General features: G+C 38.1%; 1 protein-coding gene across 1 annotated transcript in view; it reads right to left on the reverse strand.

Moving 5' to 3' along the window:
- Positions 1 to 9589: 9589 nt before the first annotated feature.
- Positions 9590 to 19494, reverse strand: part of LOC107558145 (R3H domain-containing protein 2-like) — a gene marked incomplete at its 5' end in the record, with an annotated part of 39665 nt that continues 29760 nt past the window's right edge. The window contains 9 exons of the mRNA XM_016241769.1: positions 9590 to 10396; positions 11465 to 11549; positions 12346 to 12401; positions 14549 to 14694; positions 14798 to 14855; positions 15603 to 15703; positions 16634 to 16791; positions 17555 to 17715; positions 18696 to 18825. Of these exons, the coding sequence (XP_016097255.1) occupies positions 10074 to 10396; positions 11465 to 11549; positions 12346 to 12401; positions 14549 to 14694; positions 14798 to 14855; positions 15603 to 15703; positions 16634 to 16791; positions 17555 to 17715; positions 18696 to 18825 (1218 nt within the window). The remainder of the gene's footprint in view (positions 10397 to 11464; positions 11550 to 12345; positions 12402 to 14548; positions 14695 to 14797; positions 14856 to 15602; positions 15704 to 16633; positions 16792 to 17554; positions 17716 to 18695; positions 18826 to 19494) is intronic.

Below are 19494 nucleotides of genomic sequence, written 5' to 3' on the forward strand. Positions count from 1 at the left end.
GGGGGGGGCGGTACATGCAGTATTAAAGAGCTGTAATTCTTTAACCTTTCCTCCAATTGTGATGAGAATACCCTCAAATTAAAGCTCAGAGTGTGCACTTTAAGCCCATATTCCTTATATAACTGTACCTTGAATATGTTTTGGTCAACAGCTAAAATAAAAAAAATTGTGACTGTCCAAATATATGGACCTACCTAACTGTATATACTCTATCTATCTATCTATCTATCTATCTATCTATCTATCTATCTATCTATCTATCTATCTATCTACTATCTGCCTATCCATCCACCCATCTATGCATCTATCTATCTATGTCTGTCTGTCTATATATTTATTGATCCATCTATAGTAAAAATGTGTTGCTATCACTACGAAAACAGGAATCAAAGCAAAAGAGCTCAAGTTCTCCACTTCTTACATTAAATGTTGCAACTTGTGATTCATCGTTCATCTGGCCGTTTTGACTCATGAAGTCTTTATTAAAGAATTTCTTGGAGAAAATAAAAGGGAAGAGCACCACTGGCCTCTAATCACCTAAATCAGCTCTGGAATCGATCAGGACTGAATGTGTTTAGCGTTGATCGTTTGCCAGTGGTGCGTTCAGACCCGTCTGCGTCTCCTCTGTCTCTGTTTTGCTCTGAGCTCCTCGAGGTGTCTTCAGCTGACAGAGGTCAAGAGTGAACAGACTCACCGGTCTGATGTCCTCTATGCATCAACAAGAAGTGACCCGTATCTGACGGGGGCTGCTGTTGGCCGATCATGCGAGCACTGAAGCTTAGCAGATACCTGTGCCGTTCTCACCGCCACACATACCTAAGACTCGACCGAGACAATGAAAGGAGACGAGAGACAGACAGAAAGGAGATGAGAGACCCACAGAGAGGAGACGAGAGACTGACAGACAGAGAGGAGACGAGAGACAGACAGACAGACAGACAGAAAGGAGACGAGAGACAGACAGATAGGAGAAGAGAGACAGACAGAGAGGAGACGAGAGACAGACAGACAGAGAGGAGACGAGAGACTGACAGACAGCGAAACAGAGAGGAGACGAGAGACTGACAGACAGACAGACAGAGAGGAGACGAGAGACTGACAGACAGACAGACAGAGAGGAGACGAGAGACTGACAGACAGACAGACAGAGAGGAGACGAGAGACTGACAGACAGACAGACAGAGAGGAGACGAGAGACTGACAGACAGACAGACAGAGAGGAGACGAGAGACAGAAATACATTTATCTTAAAGAGAAACAGACACGTATTAGTTGAAAGTAACAGTATAGAGGCATACAGTACGATTTTGATTATTATATTTGAGTTTCCATTGAGATCTCTGATTTTTGATTGCAGACTTTAGTATCTAGTTAAATCTGAGCACAGTTTGAGTTTTACTGAAGAGAAACATAAGCAGGAGAGTGCAGAAAAAGTCTCCATTAAATCTAATTTCTGCTTAGAAGAAACAACTGAGATATTAAATCTCATTTGTGATTTTTCTTTCCTACGGGTACATGAACCAGAAAGTGGCCTGTGTGTGTGTGTGCGCGCGAACACCCCCTGTGGGGTGATAACCTGTAATTACTGCAGGAAGAGAGAGAGAGAGAGAAGGAGAGACAGAAAGAGAGAGAAAGAGAGACAGAGAGGAAACGAGAGACAGACAGAGAGGAGACGAGAGACTGACAGAGAGGAGACGAGAGACAGACAGAGAGGAGACGAGAGACTGACAGACAGAGAGGAGACGAGAGACTGACAGACAGAGAGGAGACGAGAGATTGACAGAGAGGAGACGAGAGACTGACAGAGAGAAAACGAGAGACTGACAGAGAGGAGAAGAGAGACAGACAGAGAGGAGACGAAAGGAGACGAGAGACAGACAGAGAGGAGACGAGAGACTGACAGACAGAGAGGAGACGAGAGACAGACAGAGAGGAGATGAGAGACAAACAGAAAGAGAGGAGACGAGAGACTGACAGACAGAGAGGAGACGAGAGACCCACAGAGAGGAGACGAGAGACAGAGAGGAGACGAGAGACAGACAGAGAGGAGATGAGACAAACAGAAAGAGAGGAGACGAGAGACTGACAGAGTACTGTATTTAGACCTGAAAAGAGACTAAAAACCAGTAGAATACCTGAGCTGTGTAAAAGATCACAAATTAAGAAAGACACTAACAAAATAAAGACTGAGTGATCACTGTCTGGCTATAGAGAGAGGACGACACCGACAGAGATGGCAGCCGCGAGAACAGAGACTGTGTTCACTGTGCTCACAGAAAGAGCTGGAAACAGAGGAGCATTTCTTACTGCACTGTGATTACTATCACAACATTAGAGCTGCATATTTCCCCAAATTCCAACAAATTAAACCACATTTTATGGAATTACCAAATACAGAAAAATTAAGTCACATTTTAGGGGAAGATTCTAAAATGATCCCCACAGCTGCAAGATATGTATCAGCCTGTCACAAACTAAGACTGTCAGCCAGTGGACAAAACTGAAGCAAGAGCATTTCTTACATGTACTGTTGTGCAATTTATTTATTTATGTTTTAAACAATGTTTTTAATATTTGTATTAAATATTAAATACAATTTTTTCAAATGTCTGAAGTATTTTTCAAATGTCTGTACATTATCAGTTTTGCTTTAGAAAACTTTTACTTCACAACATCCCAAAGCATAATATTGTACTTTTTACTGCACTACCTTTCATATTAAATATGTGACCCTGCAGCACAAAAGCAGTCATAAGCAGCACAGATATATTTGTAGCAATAGCCAACAATACATTGTATGGGTCAAAATTATACATTTTTCTTTTATGCCAAAAATCATTAGGATATTAAGTAAAGATCATGTTCCATGAAGATATTTAATACATTTTCTACTGTAAATAAACTTAATTTTTGATTAGTAACATGCATCGCTAAGAACTTCATTTGAACAACTTTAAAGATGATTTTCTCAATATTTAGATTTTTTTGCACCCTCAGATTCCAGATTTTCAAATAGTTGTATCTCAGCCAAATATTGTCCTATCCTAACAAACCATACATCAATGCAAAGATTATTTATTCAGCTTTCAGATGATGCATGCATCTCAATTTCACAAAATTGACCCCTATGACTGGTTTTGTGCTCCAGGGTCACATATCATTTAATACTTAATTGCATTAGAAATCTAGTACTTTCTTACTTTTACTCAAGTAGAAGTAATTCAAAGTTTTATTTGAGTACAATAAATTACTGCATTTTTAATGTTCTTAAGTATTAAAGGTACAAAAACCAAAATAAACGTTTATTTATGAAATGCAGTAAAAAGTACAACATTGTGCTTCAGAATGTAGTGAAGTAAAGTTTTCCAAAGAAAAACACTCTGATAAACTACAGATCCTTTTTAAATTTACTTCAGTAAAGTAAAAATACTTCACCACTGTCCGCTTCATCATCAAAACTAAACCAGAAATATGCAGCTTTAAATTCCAAAACTCACATACTATTTCTATATTTCATAAAATGAAATATGAATATTTTTTATCCGACCTTCAGATAACCGTTCACCTCGTCACCCTTCTTCACCACAATCTGTGCAAACCAGGACAAACATAAAACAGACAACTAATATTCTCTTCCTGTGCTCGTGCAAACACACCTCCTGTGCTCGTGCAAACACCTCCTGTGCTCGCGTGCAAACACACCTCCTGTGCTCGTGCAAACACACCTCCTGTGCTCGTGCAAACACCCTTCCTGTGCTCGTGCAAACACACCGCCTGTGCTCGTGCAAACACACCGCCTGTGCTCGTGCAAACACACCGCCTGTGCTCGTGCAAACACACCTCCTGTGCTCGTGCAAACACACTTCCTGTGCTCGTGCAAACACACTTCCTGTGCACAACAAAGTGATACGTAAACAGAAGTGTATTCGTGTGTGTTCATGTCTGAATGATTGGCACAGCAGTGTAAACAGTGTTGTTATTGTTAACTAAAACTATTACAAATGGGGTTACATTTTATGTAAAGGTGTTTTTGCTACAGTGTAGTTATATATTTAAGTACAGAGTAATATTAATAAACAACATGTACTCACTATAGGGTTAAAGTTAGAGTTTGGCTTGAATGAAAGTATGCATCATTTATACGCAAAAATGACACTACAATAAACGGTCAACACAAAGTGCGTTTGTTAATTGAAATAAATCTGACATTTAACATTTATACACTACAGTTAAAAAGTGGAAGATTTTTTTTAAAAAGAAAACTTATGCATGAGAAACATCTGGTTTATACAACAACAACAACAACAACATCATCTAGTTTTATAATATTTAAAATATATTATAATATATTTTTAACACATTTGTATATTATATACAAATTATATAATCATAATAAGTTATTATTATTATATAAATTATACATTATTCTGACTATTAAGTATATACACATATATTTGTGCATTATATACGCATTAATATAAAAAATATTATTAATATATTTAAATATAAAAAATTATTACAAATGCATGCAGACTATATTATATAACAACAACATTTAGATATTATGTTCTTGTGTATATTTTCATTTTTTAATATAATAACAATAAAAATAATAATAGTAATACTAATAAATGTTATTATTATTATTTTATGCAGAATAAATCATTAATTTGTTTGCACACCATTTAAAATGAAATGAAACTTACGTTCCAGTGGATATTCTGAATAACAATAATTTTGATTAACACTGAAAAATGGCATGTTATCGTAACCTACAGGAATAAACAATATAAATAACAGGAGTATCACTAATACAGCAGCAATCTACAGAACGTGTGACTACGTCTAAACTTGCTGGAAATCTCATTGTGATGCACCGAGAAGGTGAAAATAATCTTCTGCTCGTTAGAGTGAGTGAATCTTCAGGAAAGAGTGTCTGCGAATCTTTCTGAATCTGCAGACGCAGTGCTAAAGTTTGCACATTCTGCTGTAATGAAGTCACGCGACAGACTCACAGAACAGAAGCAACTCTGTGACGGTGAAATATGCCAAATAAATATGTCCAAATACAGCTAAAACAAGTTCCACCTACCTGAGAAGTACAACTACACAAGTTATGGCTTCACTACGGCCATATGTGACTCGAGCACAAAAGCAGTCATAAGCAGCACAGGTATATTTGTAGCAATAGCCAACAATACATTGTATGGGTCACAATTATACATTTCTCTTTTATGCCAAAAATCATTAGGATATTAAGTAAAGATCATGTTCCTTGAAGATATTTTGTACATTTCCTACCATAAACTTAATGTTTGATTAGTAATATGCATTGCTAAGAACTTCATTTGGACAACTTTAAAGATGATTTTCTCAATATTTAGATTTTTTTGCTCCCTCAGATTCCAGATTTTCAAATATTGTCCGATCCTAACAAACCATACACCAATGGAAAGCTTATTTATTCAGCTTTCAGATGACATATAATCATATATGAATGAAACAGGTCAGATTTCTGCCAAAAAAATAAATAAATTATGGCATAGTTTATTATTCATTGATTTAGTTCAAACAATTGTATTTTCCAAACGCATTTATTCAGATTGGTCAGAATTGGCAATCTGTTCTTTGGGAAAAGTTACATTTATTCAACTAAAAAGTATAAATGTAAAATATAAACAAAAAATATGTTCTAAGAATTAAGTTCTGAAGATGTTATGGTAACACATTTCTTAAAGCCTTTATATGTAATGCATTATAAAAGTAGTTTAAATGCATTAATTGTGCCTTGTAAAGCACCTTATAATGCACTGTATAATTGTAACAGCAGCTATAAAACATTAAGAAAGAAAAACGCATTAACGACAAACAAACCTTTTGCATCTTAACTTTGGTTAGAATTATTTATGATTAGATAGAATGCATTACAACATACATTATGTATAGCTTTATAATGCATTACACAAGGCTTTAAGTAAAGCGTTGCCAGTGTTATTTCTGAATGCTGTTAAAAATGTCCAGTGTTTAAAAAATGTTTTAAAAACTCGGGTATATGAACGTTAAGGGAACATTTCATTTGATCATTTTGCAAAATGTTACTTTTGAATGTTCTCTGAACATTCTGAAACAAATAGTAATATTTAAAAAGCGTTGAATATTTAAAAAGTCCATGAACATGAGCATTTTTGTGACCAAATAACTTTGAATGAATGTTTTATTAAAGTTACTGGAATAACATGTTCATAACTTTGAGAGAACATTTGAGAACATTCTCCGTCTAGCTGTGGAACAAGTCACATTCAGTTAAATGTATGAGACTGAAACTGATCGGATTTATTGATGATAAAAATATGAACTTGATTATTGTGTATTTAAAACACATTCAGTTTATTACCAGTTCTCACCTGTTTCAGTGATGTTTACGTTTATTAGTTGATGTTAAATGGCTAGAATTAAACTGTTGGTCTGTATTTGAGTGATAGCAGGAATCCTGAAAGAGGAGAGTGAGGAAGAGCATCATACTGGCTCATCCTCATCCTCACAGCGACGCCTGCAGAGCTCTGATCAACCAGAAGAGGGCGCTAAAGAACACAAAGCACAAACACAAGCCACGGTCAAAAGTTCTATTTTTACAAGAATATTTTAAAAATAAAGAAATACATAAAAGAGACACAATTGAGATATGTAACTCCTAAAACATTTTTGGAAAGAGGAAAAAAAAAACTTTTGTGAGATACAATAGAAATAAAAATAACTAATTAATCCTACTTAAGAAAAAAAAAAGTGCATGATAATGAGTCCATTCAGCATTAACTCATCATCAGGAGGCTCTTAAACACAAGAATAAAAATGATCAAACTCATTTTTGTTCTTTTGCAAAAATACTTGGCCTTCAGAAAGTGCTGCGTGTCCTTCTCAGACTGTTCAAATCTGGATGAAGTTTAAACCCTGGATTGTGTGATTTCATTATGCATCAAATAAGCATATTAATGAATATTTCTAGTTAACATCAAAGTGTTTTGTGTGTGTGTGATTTAGTTTTTAGTTTGTGTAACTTGCATACCCACAAATTAAAGAAAATACTGCCTCAATCATTTAAATGAACTTCATTACTTTTAACAAACTAAACATGTTGTTTAGCTGCTTTAATAGAACTAAATGTGTAGCCTATTTGTGGAAAGTGCTAGGAATTGTAATTTTATGTTTACGTTTAGTCATTTAGCAGACGCTTTTATCCAAAGCGATTTACAATGCAAGCAATCAAAATCAACAAAAGAGCAATGATATGCAAGTGCTATAACAAGTCTCAGTTAGCCTAACAGTGCTTTTTCTTTAAATTCTATAATAAAAAGAAAACAGATAGAACATACAAATAGAGCAAGCTAGAGGCCTTTTTGTTAATTGTATAATAAATAAAAAGAAAACAAACATATAGAATACAAAAAGAGTAGAGAAGCTAGTGTTAGTTTAGTTTTTAAGAAAACAAGCAGTTGAAATGAACAGAGTGCAAGTCTAAAAGGAGCATGTTTTTTTTTATAGTTGCATCTCAGCCAAATATTGTCCTATCCTAACAAACCATACATCAATGGAAAGCTACTTTATTCATCTTTCAGATGATGTATACATCTCAATTTAAAAAATATACCCTTATGACTGCTTTTGTGCTCCAGGGTCACATATGTCTGTTATATAAATGAGAAACATGAATAATATTTCTGATGCGACGAACACGCTGACATTCACACAGACCTGACGCAAACTCACAAACCCAAACGCTGCAGCAGTTTTTGAGTTATCTTTTATATTTTTAAAAACAAAGAAAAAATAACAGATTAAATGGAATTTACAGTAGACATTCGCAATCATTGTGCACTTTTAAATACCTCGGATACTTTCTGCAGAGCTGTCCACGGAAAAACGCAAACACAACGAGAAGAGGAGGAGCAAAGGAGCTTCAACTTATCCACGGGAAAAGAATCACGGAATATATAGATTATTTCTGATAATCCTTACATCACTTATATAAATATACTGAACCGAGAAAAGAAGATTCATCTGAGAGAGAGAGAGAGAGAGAGAGAGAGAGAGAGAGAAAATAAACAGCGCATACAGAAGTTCACAACAGCGTTAAGGCAAAACAGAAAGCAAGAAACGCTAGAAAGTGAAAGAGGAAGAAATCCAAAGTGAACAACGTGAGAGAGAGAGAGAGCCAGAGGAAGAGAGACGGACCGAGACGAGGCTTCGACGGCGCGTTAAAGACACAGTTCAGATTAAACGAGCCATTCTTTCAGCGTTTCCACACCAAACCTGCTTGACTTCGTTTCTTCCGTTTTGGAAGAACATCTGAGCTTTATTTGCCCACGTAAAGCTGTCGAGCTCCACAAATGAGAGCAAAGTACCATAAAATGAGCTGCGTTTATATTCTTCTCAAGTCTTCTGAAGTCATACGAGGCTTTATGAGAGTCATATCGACTATATGATGTCAAACATCACCAACTTTTGCTCATATGGATCTTTTTGTAATATAATTCAGTGCTTGATATATTTTCTAGAGTAAACTCTCAGTTTGAGCTCCACGTCAAACAGGTTTGGAACGACATGAAGGAACGACAAGATCTTCATTTAAGCCTGAACTCTCCTTTTAAAGGGATAGTTCACCCAAACATTTATGTAATCATTTATGTCATTACATACATGTATGCATTTCTTTCTTCAAAAGCAGCATGATGTGAAAAACGCTGGCAAACATTTTTGGTCCCCATTGACTTTCATTGTATTTCCATATATTGTAATGCAAGTCAATGGGAACTGGTTTGATTCCCAACATTCTTCAAAATATCTTCTATAGTCCACAGAAGAAAAATCGGATCGGAACGACTTGAATGTGAGTAAATGATGACAGAACTTTAACTTTGGGATAAACTGTCCCTTTAGCTTGCCTAAAAATTAAAAATCTGTCATCATTTACTCACCTTCATGTCGTTCCACACCTGTAAACATTTCTTTCTTTCGCAAAAGCAGGATATAAAAAATGCTGGCAAACAAGCATTCCCGGTTCCCATTGACTTCCATTGTATTTCCATAGAATGGAAGTCAATGGGAACCAAGACTGTTTGATTCCCAACGTTCTTCAAAATATCTTCTTTTATGTTTCAGAGGAGAAATGAAGCCATACAAGTTCGGAACGACATGAATGAGAGTAAATGATGGCAGAATTTTATTTTTGGGGCAAACTATCCCTTCAAAGAGTCAGTTTGCCCAAAAATGAAAACGGTGTCATTATTCACTTACCTTCATGTCGTTCCACACCTGTATTGAATTTCTTTTTTCTGCAGAACACACACACACACACACAATAAAAGCATAAAATAGCTGGAAATGAAACGTTGGTCATTAAAACGTTTTGGTACCCACTGACCTCCATAGTCAATACGTTCATGAAAATACTTGTTTACCAACGTTCTTCAAAATATCTGCTTGAATGTTCCACAGAAGAAAGTGAGTCAAACAGATTTGGAAAGACATGAAGATGAGTAAATGATGACAGAATTAAAATTTTGGGGAAGTTTCCCAAAAACGAAAATTGTGCCATTATTCACTTATCTTCATGTCGTTCCACACCTGTATGAATTCCTTCTTTTTGGCAGAACACACACGCAAAAAAAGCATAAAACTAAATTAAAAGTTTTGGTACGCATTGACTTCCACAGTATTTTCATAAAGTCAACAGGAACTGAAAATGTGTTAGCAACGTTCTTCAAAAATATCTGCTTGCATGTTCATACATTGCGTGTATGAAGAAAATAATTCATACAGGTTTGGAACGCCATGAAAGTGAGTAAATCATTTCATTTTCATCTGAACTGTCCCTTTAAGACGTCCGCTTGTGTTTATGGGTGTGTGTGTGTGTGTGTGTGTGTGTGTGAGTGCGTCATACGATACACACAACGCAACACGCTTCTGTGTCATATGTGCTCTTCGGTTAATGATACAAAACAATAAAAAAGATCCCAAAGGAACACCAGGATGATCTCTTCCCTTTGACATCTCCGACTTCCTCTCTCTCTCCCGACTCACTGCGAGCTCGCTCGCTCCAGCACGCGCAAGTCATAGTTCTTTTTGGTGGCGCGCAGTTTGAACAAACTCCCGCCGCTGTTGTTGAGTTTGAAGGAGGCGCTCTGGGCCGCCATTGTGTTGGGGAACACAGCCACCACGGTGTAGAGGTTAGCGGGGTCCCTGGCGTCTCCCCGTCCGCCGCCGGGGCCCCGGGGACACTGAGGGTCCTTCAGCCACTGGATCTTGGCGCCGCAGAGCGAGAGCTGGTTGAAGAGCTTATCGGCCTCCGGACGAGAAATGCCCTCGGGGAGGTCGGTCACCTCCAGCACCCGACTCACCACTAGAGGGAGACACGCAGAGATCACACTAGAGTTAAAGGGTTAGTTCACCCAAAAATAAAAATTCTGTCATTAATTACTCTGTCCTCACGTCGTTCCAAACCCGTAAGACCTTCGTTCATCTTCAGAACACAAATTAAGATATTTTTGATGAGCTCTCTGATCTTCATAGACAGCAAGAATCCTAACACGATCAACGCACAGAAACATAGCAAGGACATCGTTAAAATAATCCGTGTGACATCAGGGGTTCAACCGTAATTTTACGAAGCAACGAGAATACTTTTTGTGTGCAAAGAAAACAATAATAACAATTCATTCAACAATTCTTCTCCCAGAGTTGCCGTCTTCCATGCTGAACGTAAACAACGCTGATTACATTCTGGGGTACTCTTTGCACACAAAAAGTATTCTCGCTGCTTCGTAAAATTACGGTTGAACCCCTGATGTCACACGGACTATTTTAACGATGTCCTTGCTATGTTTCTGTGCGTTGATCGTGTTAGGATCCTTGCTGTCTATGAAGATCAGAGAGCTCTCGGAGTTCATCAGAAATATCTTAATTTGTGTTCTGAAGATGAACGAAAGTCTTACAGGTTTGGAACGACACGAGGATGAGTACTTAATGACAGAACTTTCATTTTTGGGTGAACTAAGCCTTTAACACCACAGTTTATCATGGGTAGAATTAGTGCTGGGTGATATGAACAAAAATTTATATCACGGTATTTTTCAAAATTATACCGGTTTCACGGTACATGACGGTATGTTTTGGTTCTTACCGCTTTGTGTTAAACCACTCTCCCTCGAGGAACCTTTACATATGTTATAAACACGCTATATATTGTTAACACGCTCCAAAGCGCCACCCAGTGCATTTAGTTATAACTGCTTAGGATTTATCATGGATTCCCTGCATTTACGGCCAGCAAATCAACACATAGTAAAATTCGAATAGTGTTCTTATTGTTCGAATAATAATTACAGACCGAATGTTCGATTATTCGTGCACACCCCTACTTTAAATGAGCAGAAAGACTCGGGTCAGGAGTTTGTGTTTGGTCTCTTACCCACGTCAGTAGTGCCCAGGTCTGTAGAGGCAGATTTGAGCGTTTGTCTTTTCCCCCGCGCTCCGTGCTTCATCACTCCCTGACTCTGAGAAACACACAGACACACTGTGAACAACTACAGATGGAGAGATGGAGATACATGAGGAATCATGGATCAGACAGTGGCTCAATGTTCTTGCACATAGAATTAACTATGAAACGGTAGTGCTTTGAAAAACTAGTAGTGCCACTCCTTCTCGTTTGCTTAATATCACACTTTATGAAAATAACATTTTGAATTTATAACCTTAGTGACAAGAATATTACAAAAAAAAAAATACTAGTCTGAATTAGGGCTGGGCGATATATATAAAAAAAATTATATCTAGATATTGTAAATTTTTTACGATATTTGATATATATCTCGATATGTTTGCATTTGCTTTTAAATAATACAAAAACAATTTATTTTGCCCCCATTAAAAAAAACAACAAAAACTATTTAGATAGAAGTTATTGTTACAAAGTAAATACAAAATGTTTAGTGCAAATTTAAGCAGTTAAAAAAATCTATACCAAGTGATCAAGCTTTGCATTAAATGAATACATGCATATGTAACTGAAGTAACGCAAAACAAGTACAGAAAGTGCATTCTGTCAACTTTTTTGGTGCATGCAATTCACAATTTACACTGTGCAACTGGGGGAAATAATTAAACTGGGATAAGTATTTTTTACAAGTGTGTTTCTACACACACACACTCTCACACACGCACGTTCTCACACACGCATGCTCACACACGCACACACACACGCTCACACACACACACACACACACACACACACACACACGCTCACACGCTCACACGCTCACACACTCACGCGCACACACAGGGCTGTACCTGATGGGAGCTGTAGGAGGACTGGTTGTGGTTGTGCATGATGGGAGGAGGAGACCGCCCGCACACACACACGCGCCCACGCTCACACACACACACACACACACACACACACACACACACACACACACACACACACACGGTCACCGTGGGTCCAGAGCTCATCATGATGTCATGAGTGAGTTTGAAGACTAGATATAAGCTGGTATTTTGAATCATAAGAAAACCAGGAAAACAATCCAACAATGAATCCGGTCCAGGTGAATCTCAAACAGCAAAGCTTCCTATTGGTTGTCACATAGCTCTATTTCTATGGCACATTACAAGCAGGACAGCTTCACACCAGATAACATTCAGTATAGCCACTATTAATAAGACACACATAAATATATACGGTGTATATATATATATATATATATATATATATGTATGTTTATTATAATATATTAGAACAAAATATAATGAAAAATGTATTTAAAAAAAATTTAATTAAAAAAAATCAACAAGTTAGGATATATATATGTGTGTGTGTGTGTGTGTGTGTGTGTGTGAGAGAGTAAATGTCCCCACAAGGATAGTAAAACCTGAAATTTTTGACATTGTGGGAAAAAACGAGGGAAAAAATTTATTAAAAATAGTAAATGTTGTTTATCTGAAAGTGTAACGATGCAAACAAGTTTTCTGTAAGGGGTAGGTTTAGGGTTAGGGTCATAGGCGGAGTTTAGGGCACTGCCCCCCCCCCAGACAAGAGCCAATAATCATTTTGTTTAAACCATTACGCCTATGGAGAGTCCCCATAAAACATGGTGTGTGTGTGTGTGTGTGTGAATGAATGATGCATTTATATAGCGCTTTATCGTGTATTGTTGTACACCCAAAAGTGCTTTACAATCATGGGGGGGGGGGTCTCTCCTCAACCTCCACCAGTGTGCAGCATCCACTTGGATGATATTAAATGAAGTAAATGTGTGTGTGTGTACCTTGTGCTGGCCCGCCGGGCCGAGGAAACTGTGAGATGAGAGGCAGCGGGCCGAGACCCGGACAACCCAAAAGCGCTTTACAATCATGGGGGGGGGGGTCTCTCCTCAACCTCCACCAGTGTGCAGCATCCACTTGGATGATATTAAATGAAGTAAATGTGTGTGTGTGTACCTTGTGCTGGCCCGCCGGGCCGAGGAAACTGTGAGATGAGAGGCAGCGGGCCGAGACCCGGACACACGGTGCCAGACGGAGAGGGAGCCGGAGACTGTGTGGGAGACGCCAGCGGACTGCTGAGCTGAGTGCTGACCTACACACACACACACACACACACACACACACACGATGCTGAGTCTGAGTCTCCATGATGGAGCAAAAGCATTTGCAGCTGTAGCCAGCTATAATGCGTGTACCATTTAAGCAAGTCCAAAAAAAAAACTAAAAAGTGCATTTAGAATATTCATCTAATTTAAAATATAAATCGACATTCGAATGTAAAAACCTTTAGGTGTGCGTCAGGCAGCTTATCAGTGGCGCACGAGATGACGATGTAAGTGTCGTTGCATTTTAATGCTTTTTTTAACCTATCCAGTTGAAGCCACTAGATGGCGCTGCTGCGTTGTTCATTCAAAATATTGCGGAAAAAGAGAACATCAATGCGGAGATGTTGTTGTTTACATCAAACCTGAAACCAAGCCGTTCACACAGAACGCATATTTATCACATTTTCTAGAGGGACATCTATCAGCGTTGCACTCGCGTCTCGCACAAAAGAGCCGCATGTTTAGAAAGCCATGTAATATTAATGTAAGTTAAACTTTTAAAAAACACGTCTCAAGACTTTATGGCGGTTTTTCACCATCCCACTGCATCTTATGTTTTTAAATAAAAAAGTATTATTTGTGATTGTTTTTCTGTCCTTTGTATTAAACTATGCATACATACATGATGCAGTTTTGTTTCTAATTGTTTAAGCAACTTAATTAATTATATATGTGGTTTATAAACATTATTTTAAACATTATGCACTTTTTTCAAAGATAGTCATGTTATTTTATTGCTTTGAATAAACGTGCATTAGTAATATTTTGCTCGATGCGCCCTCTTGTGGCCTCAGGAGAGAAGCCAAAAGCTTTTTTCCCCCCTAACTGAAATTATGCCTTTTAAATTCGAATATTGATAATATTTCAATACAAAATTCAAATGTAGTTTTTCCTAGTGCCGTTACCTGCGGCTCGGGGTTGCTGGGTCTCTGCTCCATGCTGTAGTACTTGCAGGGGTTCCACTGCACCAGAGGAGGATTCTGGGTCGGCTGCGGTCCGTTCGGGACGCTGAGCTGCATTACCATCACACCAGGACCAGGAGGAGGAACCCCTACAACACAGCCACATCAACGGGTCAGTCACTCCCAATACAAAATAAACCAGACTGAGAGATATAATAACTAATGCAACCTACAGCTCAATGAGTTAAATACTGGTAAGTCGGGACGCTGAGCTGCATTACCATCACACCAGGACCAGGAGGAGGAACCCCTACAACACAGCCACATCAACGGGTCAGTCACTCCCAATACAAAATAAACCAGACTGAGAGATATGATAACTAATGCAACCTACAGCTCAATGAGTTAAATACTGGTAAGTTTATTGGGCTGATACTGCAGATATTTACTGATGCACGACGGGTAAATCATGTGCAAATTGTATTTTATATAACTGTTTATATGCATCATAACCGATCATGGTATTCAGTATTATTTTAGTATTGAATATAGTATTAGTATAGTATTTTATATAGTGCTGTCAAACGATTAATCGCATCCAAAATAAGTTTTTGTTTACATAATATATGTATGTGTACTGTGTTTATTTATTATGCATATATAAATACACACACACACACATTCAGTATATATAGAAAATATTTACATGTATATACATTTATATAATATATAAATATATGAACATAACATTTTCTTAAATATATACATTCATGTGTTTGTATTTATATATACACATAATAAATATACACAGTACACACATATGTAAACGAAAACTTTTGTTTTGTATGCGATTAGCACAAATTTTATACTATTAGAGTATTTATAAATTTATTTATTTTTATTTGTATTTAACTTAAGTTTTTTTTTAATTTAGTTTTAGCTTTACTTAAACACATTTAACTTCGTTGCCAATGCAATATGTATGTATATACATATATATATCAGCTGTAGTTAACAGTAGCAAGGCTGTAGCTGCTGTGGGTTGTGTGTGTTGAACCTGAATACTGCTGTTGCATTGGCTGTGGGCTGCAGGGTGACGCAGACTGGGTCATCTGGTACTGATCTGAACTGGGAGGCTGCAAGTAACCCACAGATGGACTGAAACACACAAAAGCACACGGTTAAACAGAACTTAGCATAAAAACAACAACACAACATCAAAACATATATTTACACTTGCCACTCTATATCAGAGTTTTGCTTCAACCCTAATCAAACACACCTGAACAAGCTAATCAAGGTCTGAAGTGTTACTAGAAAGCTACAGGCAGGTGAGTTTTAATTAGGGTTGGAGCTGTACTCTGCAGGGTTGCGGCTGAGTTCGCCACCGCTGCTCTATATGTTTCTCCATTGTAGTTAATGCACATTTTCTTGCTGAATAAAACAATTATGCACCTCAATTAAGAGCATAAGTTTTTATGCGCACTTTAAGATTTTATGTGCATCTTGCACACAAAAAAAATGCAATACCCCACAATACTCGAAGCAATACATGGATAGAAACACAGCTATTGAAGCTACTTAGGAGATTTCAAATCATATTACTAATAATATCTTTAAATCATGTATTTAAAGTAGAACTTAGCATAAACACAACATCAAAACATGCATTTACACTAAATATAAAACATTAATAAAACAAACAAAAACACGTGTCACTATGCGTTTCTCTATAGTAGTTTATGCATGTTTTCTCATCTCAAGTTTTTATGCACATCTTGACATTTCCATTCAGAGTTTTTTAAAGCAGCATCTCAAAATTCACAAAAAAAAAACGTGGATGGAAACATAGCTATTGAAGCTACTTGAAGGAGATATTTCTAATAACAGATTAAATAATGTATTTAAATAATCAGAGCAGAATTAGCACAAAAACAATAATACAGCATATAACTAATACGTTTTGTGTCAAGTTAGAGTCGATACTCAGTTGCATACAGTAGTAAAACTGCACATTCTTCCAGCACTTCTGACATTATCTGACAGTAAACACGTGACGCGCGTGCTGAGATATTAGCGTGTGTGTACCTTGTGCTGTTCTGTTGTGTGGGCGTCAGTACGCTGTAGTAGACGGGCATGGGTGCCGCGGTCGGCATGGCTCCCTGTACAGACTGACTGGCGGGAACCATGACGGGCTGCTGGTACTGCTGCTGCACCACAGACTGACTCTCATTAGCTACAGGCACCTGCAGCACAGAAGGAGCGGTTAGTCACTCACACACACGTGCACACAAACACACTCGCTCACTCGCTGACTCGCTCTCTCTCTCTCACTCACTCTTACACTCACAGTCGCAGACTCACTCACTCACACACTCGCACACACACACACACACACACAAACACTCACTCTCTCTCTCACGCTCACTCTCTCTCTCTCACTCACTCTTACACTCACAGTCGCAGACTCACTCACACACTCGCACAAACACACTCTCTCTCTCTCTCACACTCACTCACTCACTCTCTCTCTCTCTCTCTCTCTCTCTCTCACTCTCACACTCACACACTCGCACACTCAGAAGGAGCGGTTAGTCACTCACACACACGTGCACACAAACACACTCGCTCACTCGCTGACTCGCTCTCTCTCTCTCACTCACTCTTACACTCACAGTCGCAGACTCACTCACTCACACACTCGCACACACACACACACACACACAAACACTCACTCTCTCTCTCACGCTCACTCTCTCTCTCTCACTCACTCTTACACTCACAGTCGCAGACTCACTCACACACTCGCACAAACACACTCTCTCTCTCTCTCACACTCACTCACTCACTCTCTCTCTCTCTCTCTCTCTCTCTCTCACTCTTACACTCACACAGTCGCAGACTCACTCACTCACTCGCACACACACACACTCACTCACTCACTCGCACACACACTCACTCACTCACTCACTCATTCACTCACTCACTCACACACACACACACACACACCTGATAGGAGGGCATGGGTGGGTACTGGACCATCATGCCCGGCATCTGTCCGTTCATGGCCGTGCGCTGCGTGTTCATCATACTGGCGCTCTGAGACTGCTGGACTCCCATCATGCTCTGGTACGCAGGCTGCTGATTGGTCATCATGGGCTGGAGAGGAGCTAATCATGCAATACAAAAGCACATCAAACTTCAACCGCTCATCGTGAGGGAGCCGTTCAGAGCTTTAATAGTCAGTTTAATATGAGACATCAATATAAGAGAGCATAAAAATGACAGTCAGCAGAGGCAGACGCACACAGAAGTATGCTTCCTCCACGTAAGAAAGAAAAAGCATGCTTTGGTAAATCAAAATAATTACTTTATTTCACAAAGTCAAAGTTAAGACAAAAAAAAGATTTTTTAATTTCAGAATTGACTCAGTAATTTCATAAAATTATGCAAATTTGTTATTGAGATTAAATTTTGTTATTGACCAAATACTTATTTTCCACCATAATTTGCAAATAAATTCTTTAAAAATCCTACAATGTGATTTTCTGGATGTTTTTTTCTCATTTTGTCTCTCATAGTTGAGGTATACCTATGATGAAAATTACAGGCCTCTCTCATCTTTTTAAGTGGGAGAACTTGCACAATTGGTGGCTGACTAAATACTTTTTTATAGATTTTATTGTGTCATAATTATGACCTAACGTCATAATTTTGACTTTTCCCCATAATGACTTCACCTAATAATTATTACTTACATAATTTTTTTATTTCTATATTTTACTAATATTTTATATTTAAATTTGATCATTCTGACTATCATTTTGACTTTAGTTTTATAATTTTGACTTTGTAAACTCAATTCCGATTTGTCAAATTCAACTTTTTCCCCTCATAATTATGAGTTAAATGTTGAAATTATGACAAGTCAAAATTGACATCCTCACATCTCATTATGACGCAGTATGGCAATTATGACTTTTCCTCTCTTTTTTTTCCTTTTTCTTTTTCGCTCATATTTCTGATATTTTTTAAATGTCAAAATCATGATTTATGAAAGCTTCCATGCATGACTCATTCGCTTGCTTTACAGGGAGGATAAAATGATGCTGTCTTGGAGCAGAGGAACAGGAAGTGATGTCACACTGACCGGAGGGCTGCGCCGGCGGGGGCAGCGGCTGAGAGCGCTGTGTGGGGTATGACACCTGGTGAGAGATGGAGCGGAACTGCTGGCCTGAATTCGGATACTGTCCTCCGGTGGAATAATACTGAACCTGGATCTGAGAGAGAGAGAGAGAGAGAGAGAGAGAGAGACAGCGAGAGAGAGAGAGAGAGAGTGAGAGAGTGATGATGACAACACACACTGCCCATCATTACCTCTGATACCACCCACACACACACACACACACACACACACACACACACACACACACACACACACACACACACACACACACACACACACACACACACACACACTCTTTCCTACTGCATTGCGATTACAATCACAACATAAGAGCTGCATATTTCACGAGATTCGAACAAATACAACCAAATTGTATGGCATTACCAAACGCAGAAAAATCAAGTCTCATTCTAGGGAAAAACTCCAGCATGATTGCAACAGCAGCAAAATATGTATCAGCCTGTCACAAACTAAGAGAGTCAGCCAGTGGACAAAACTAAACATATATATGTGTAATTATCTACTTAATGAATTACAGATCTATTCTTGTTTTATGTATTATATAATAATTATTTGTTCATGCAATAGTCAATGCTTTGGCAATACTGTGCAAGTCATGCCAATAAAGCTCACTTGAAACAAATTGAATGAATACACACACACACACACACACACACACACACACACACACACACACACACACACACACACACACACACACACACACACACACACACACACACACACACACACAGACTGCAAC

The sequence above is a fragment of the Sinocyclocheilus grahami genome, unplaced genomic scaffold, assembly GCF_001515645.1.
Source record: "Sinocyclocheilus grahami isolate Dianchi unplaced genomic scaffold, SAMN03320097.WGS_v1.1 scaffold633.1, whole genome shotgun sequence".
In the NCBI taxonomy this organism is placed as follows: domain Eukaryota; kingdom Metazoa; phylum Chordata; class Actinopteri; order Cypriniformes; family Cyprinidae; genus Sinocyclocheilus; species Sinocyclocheilus grahami.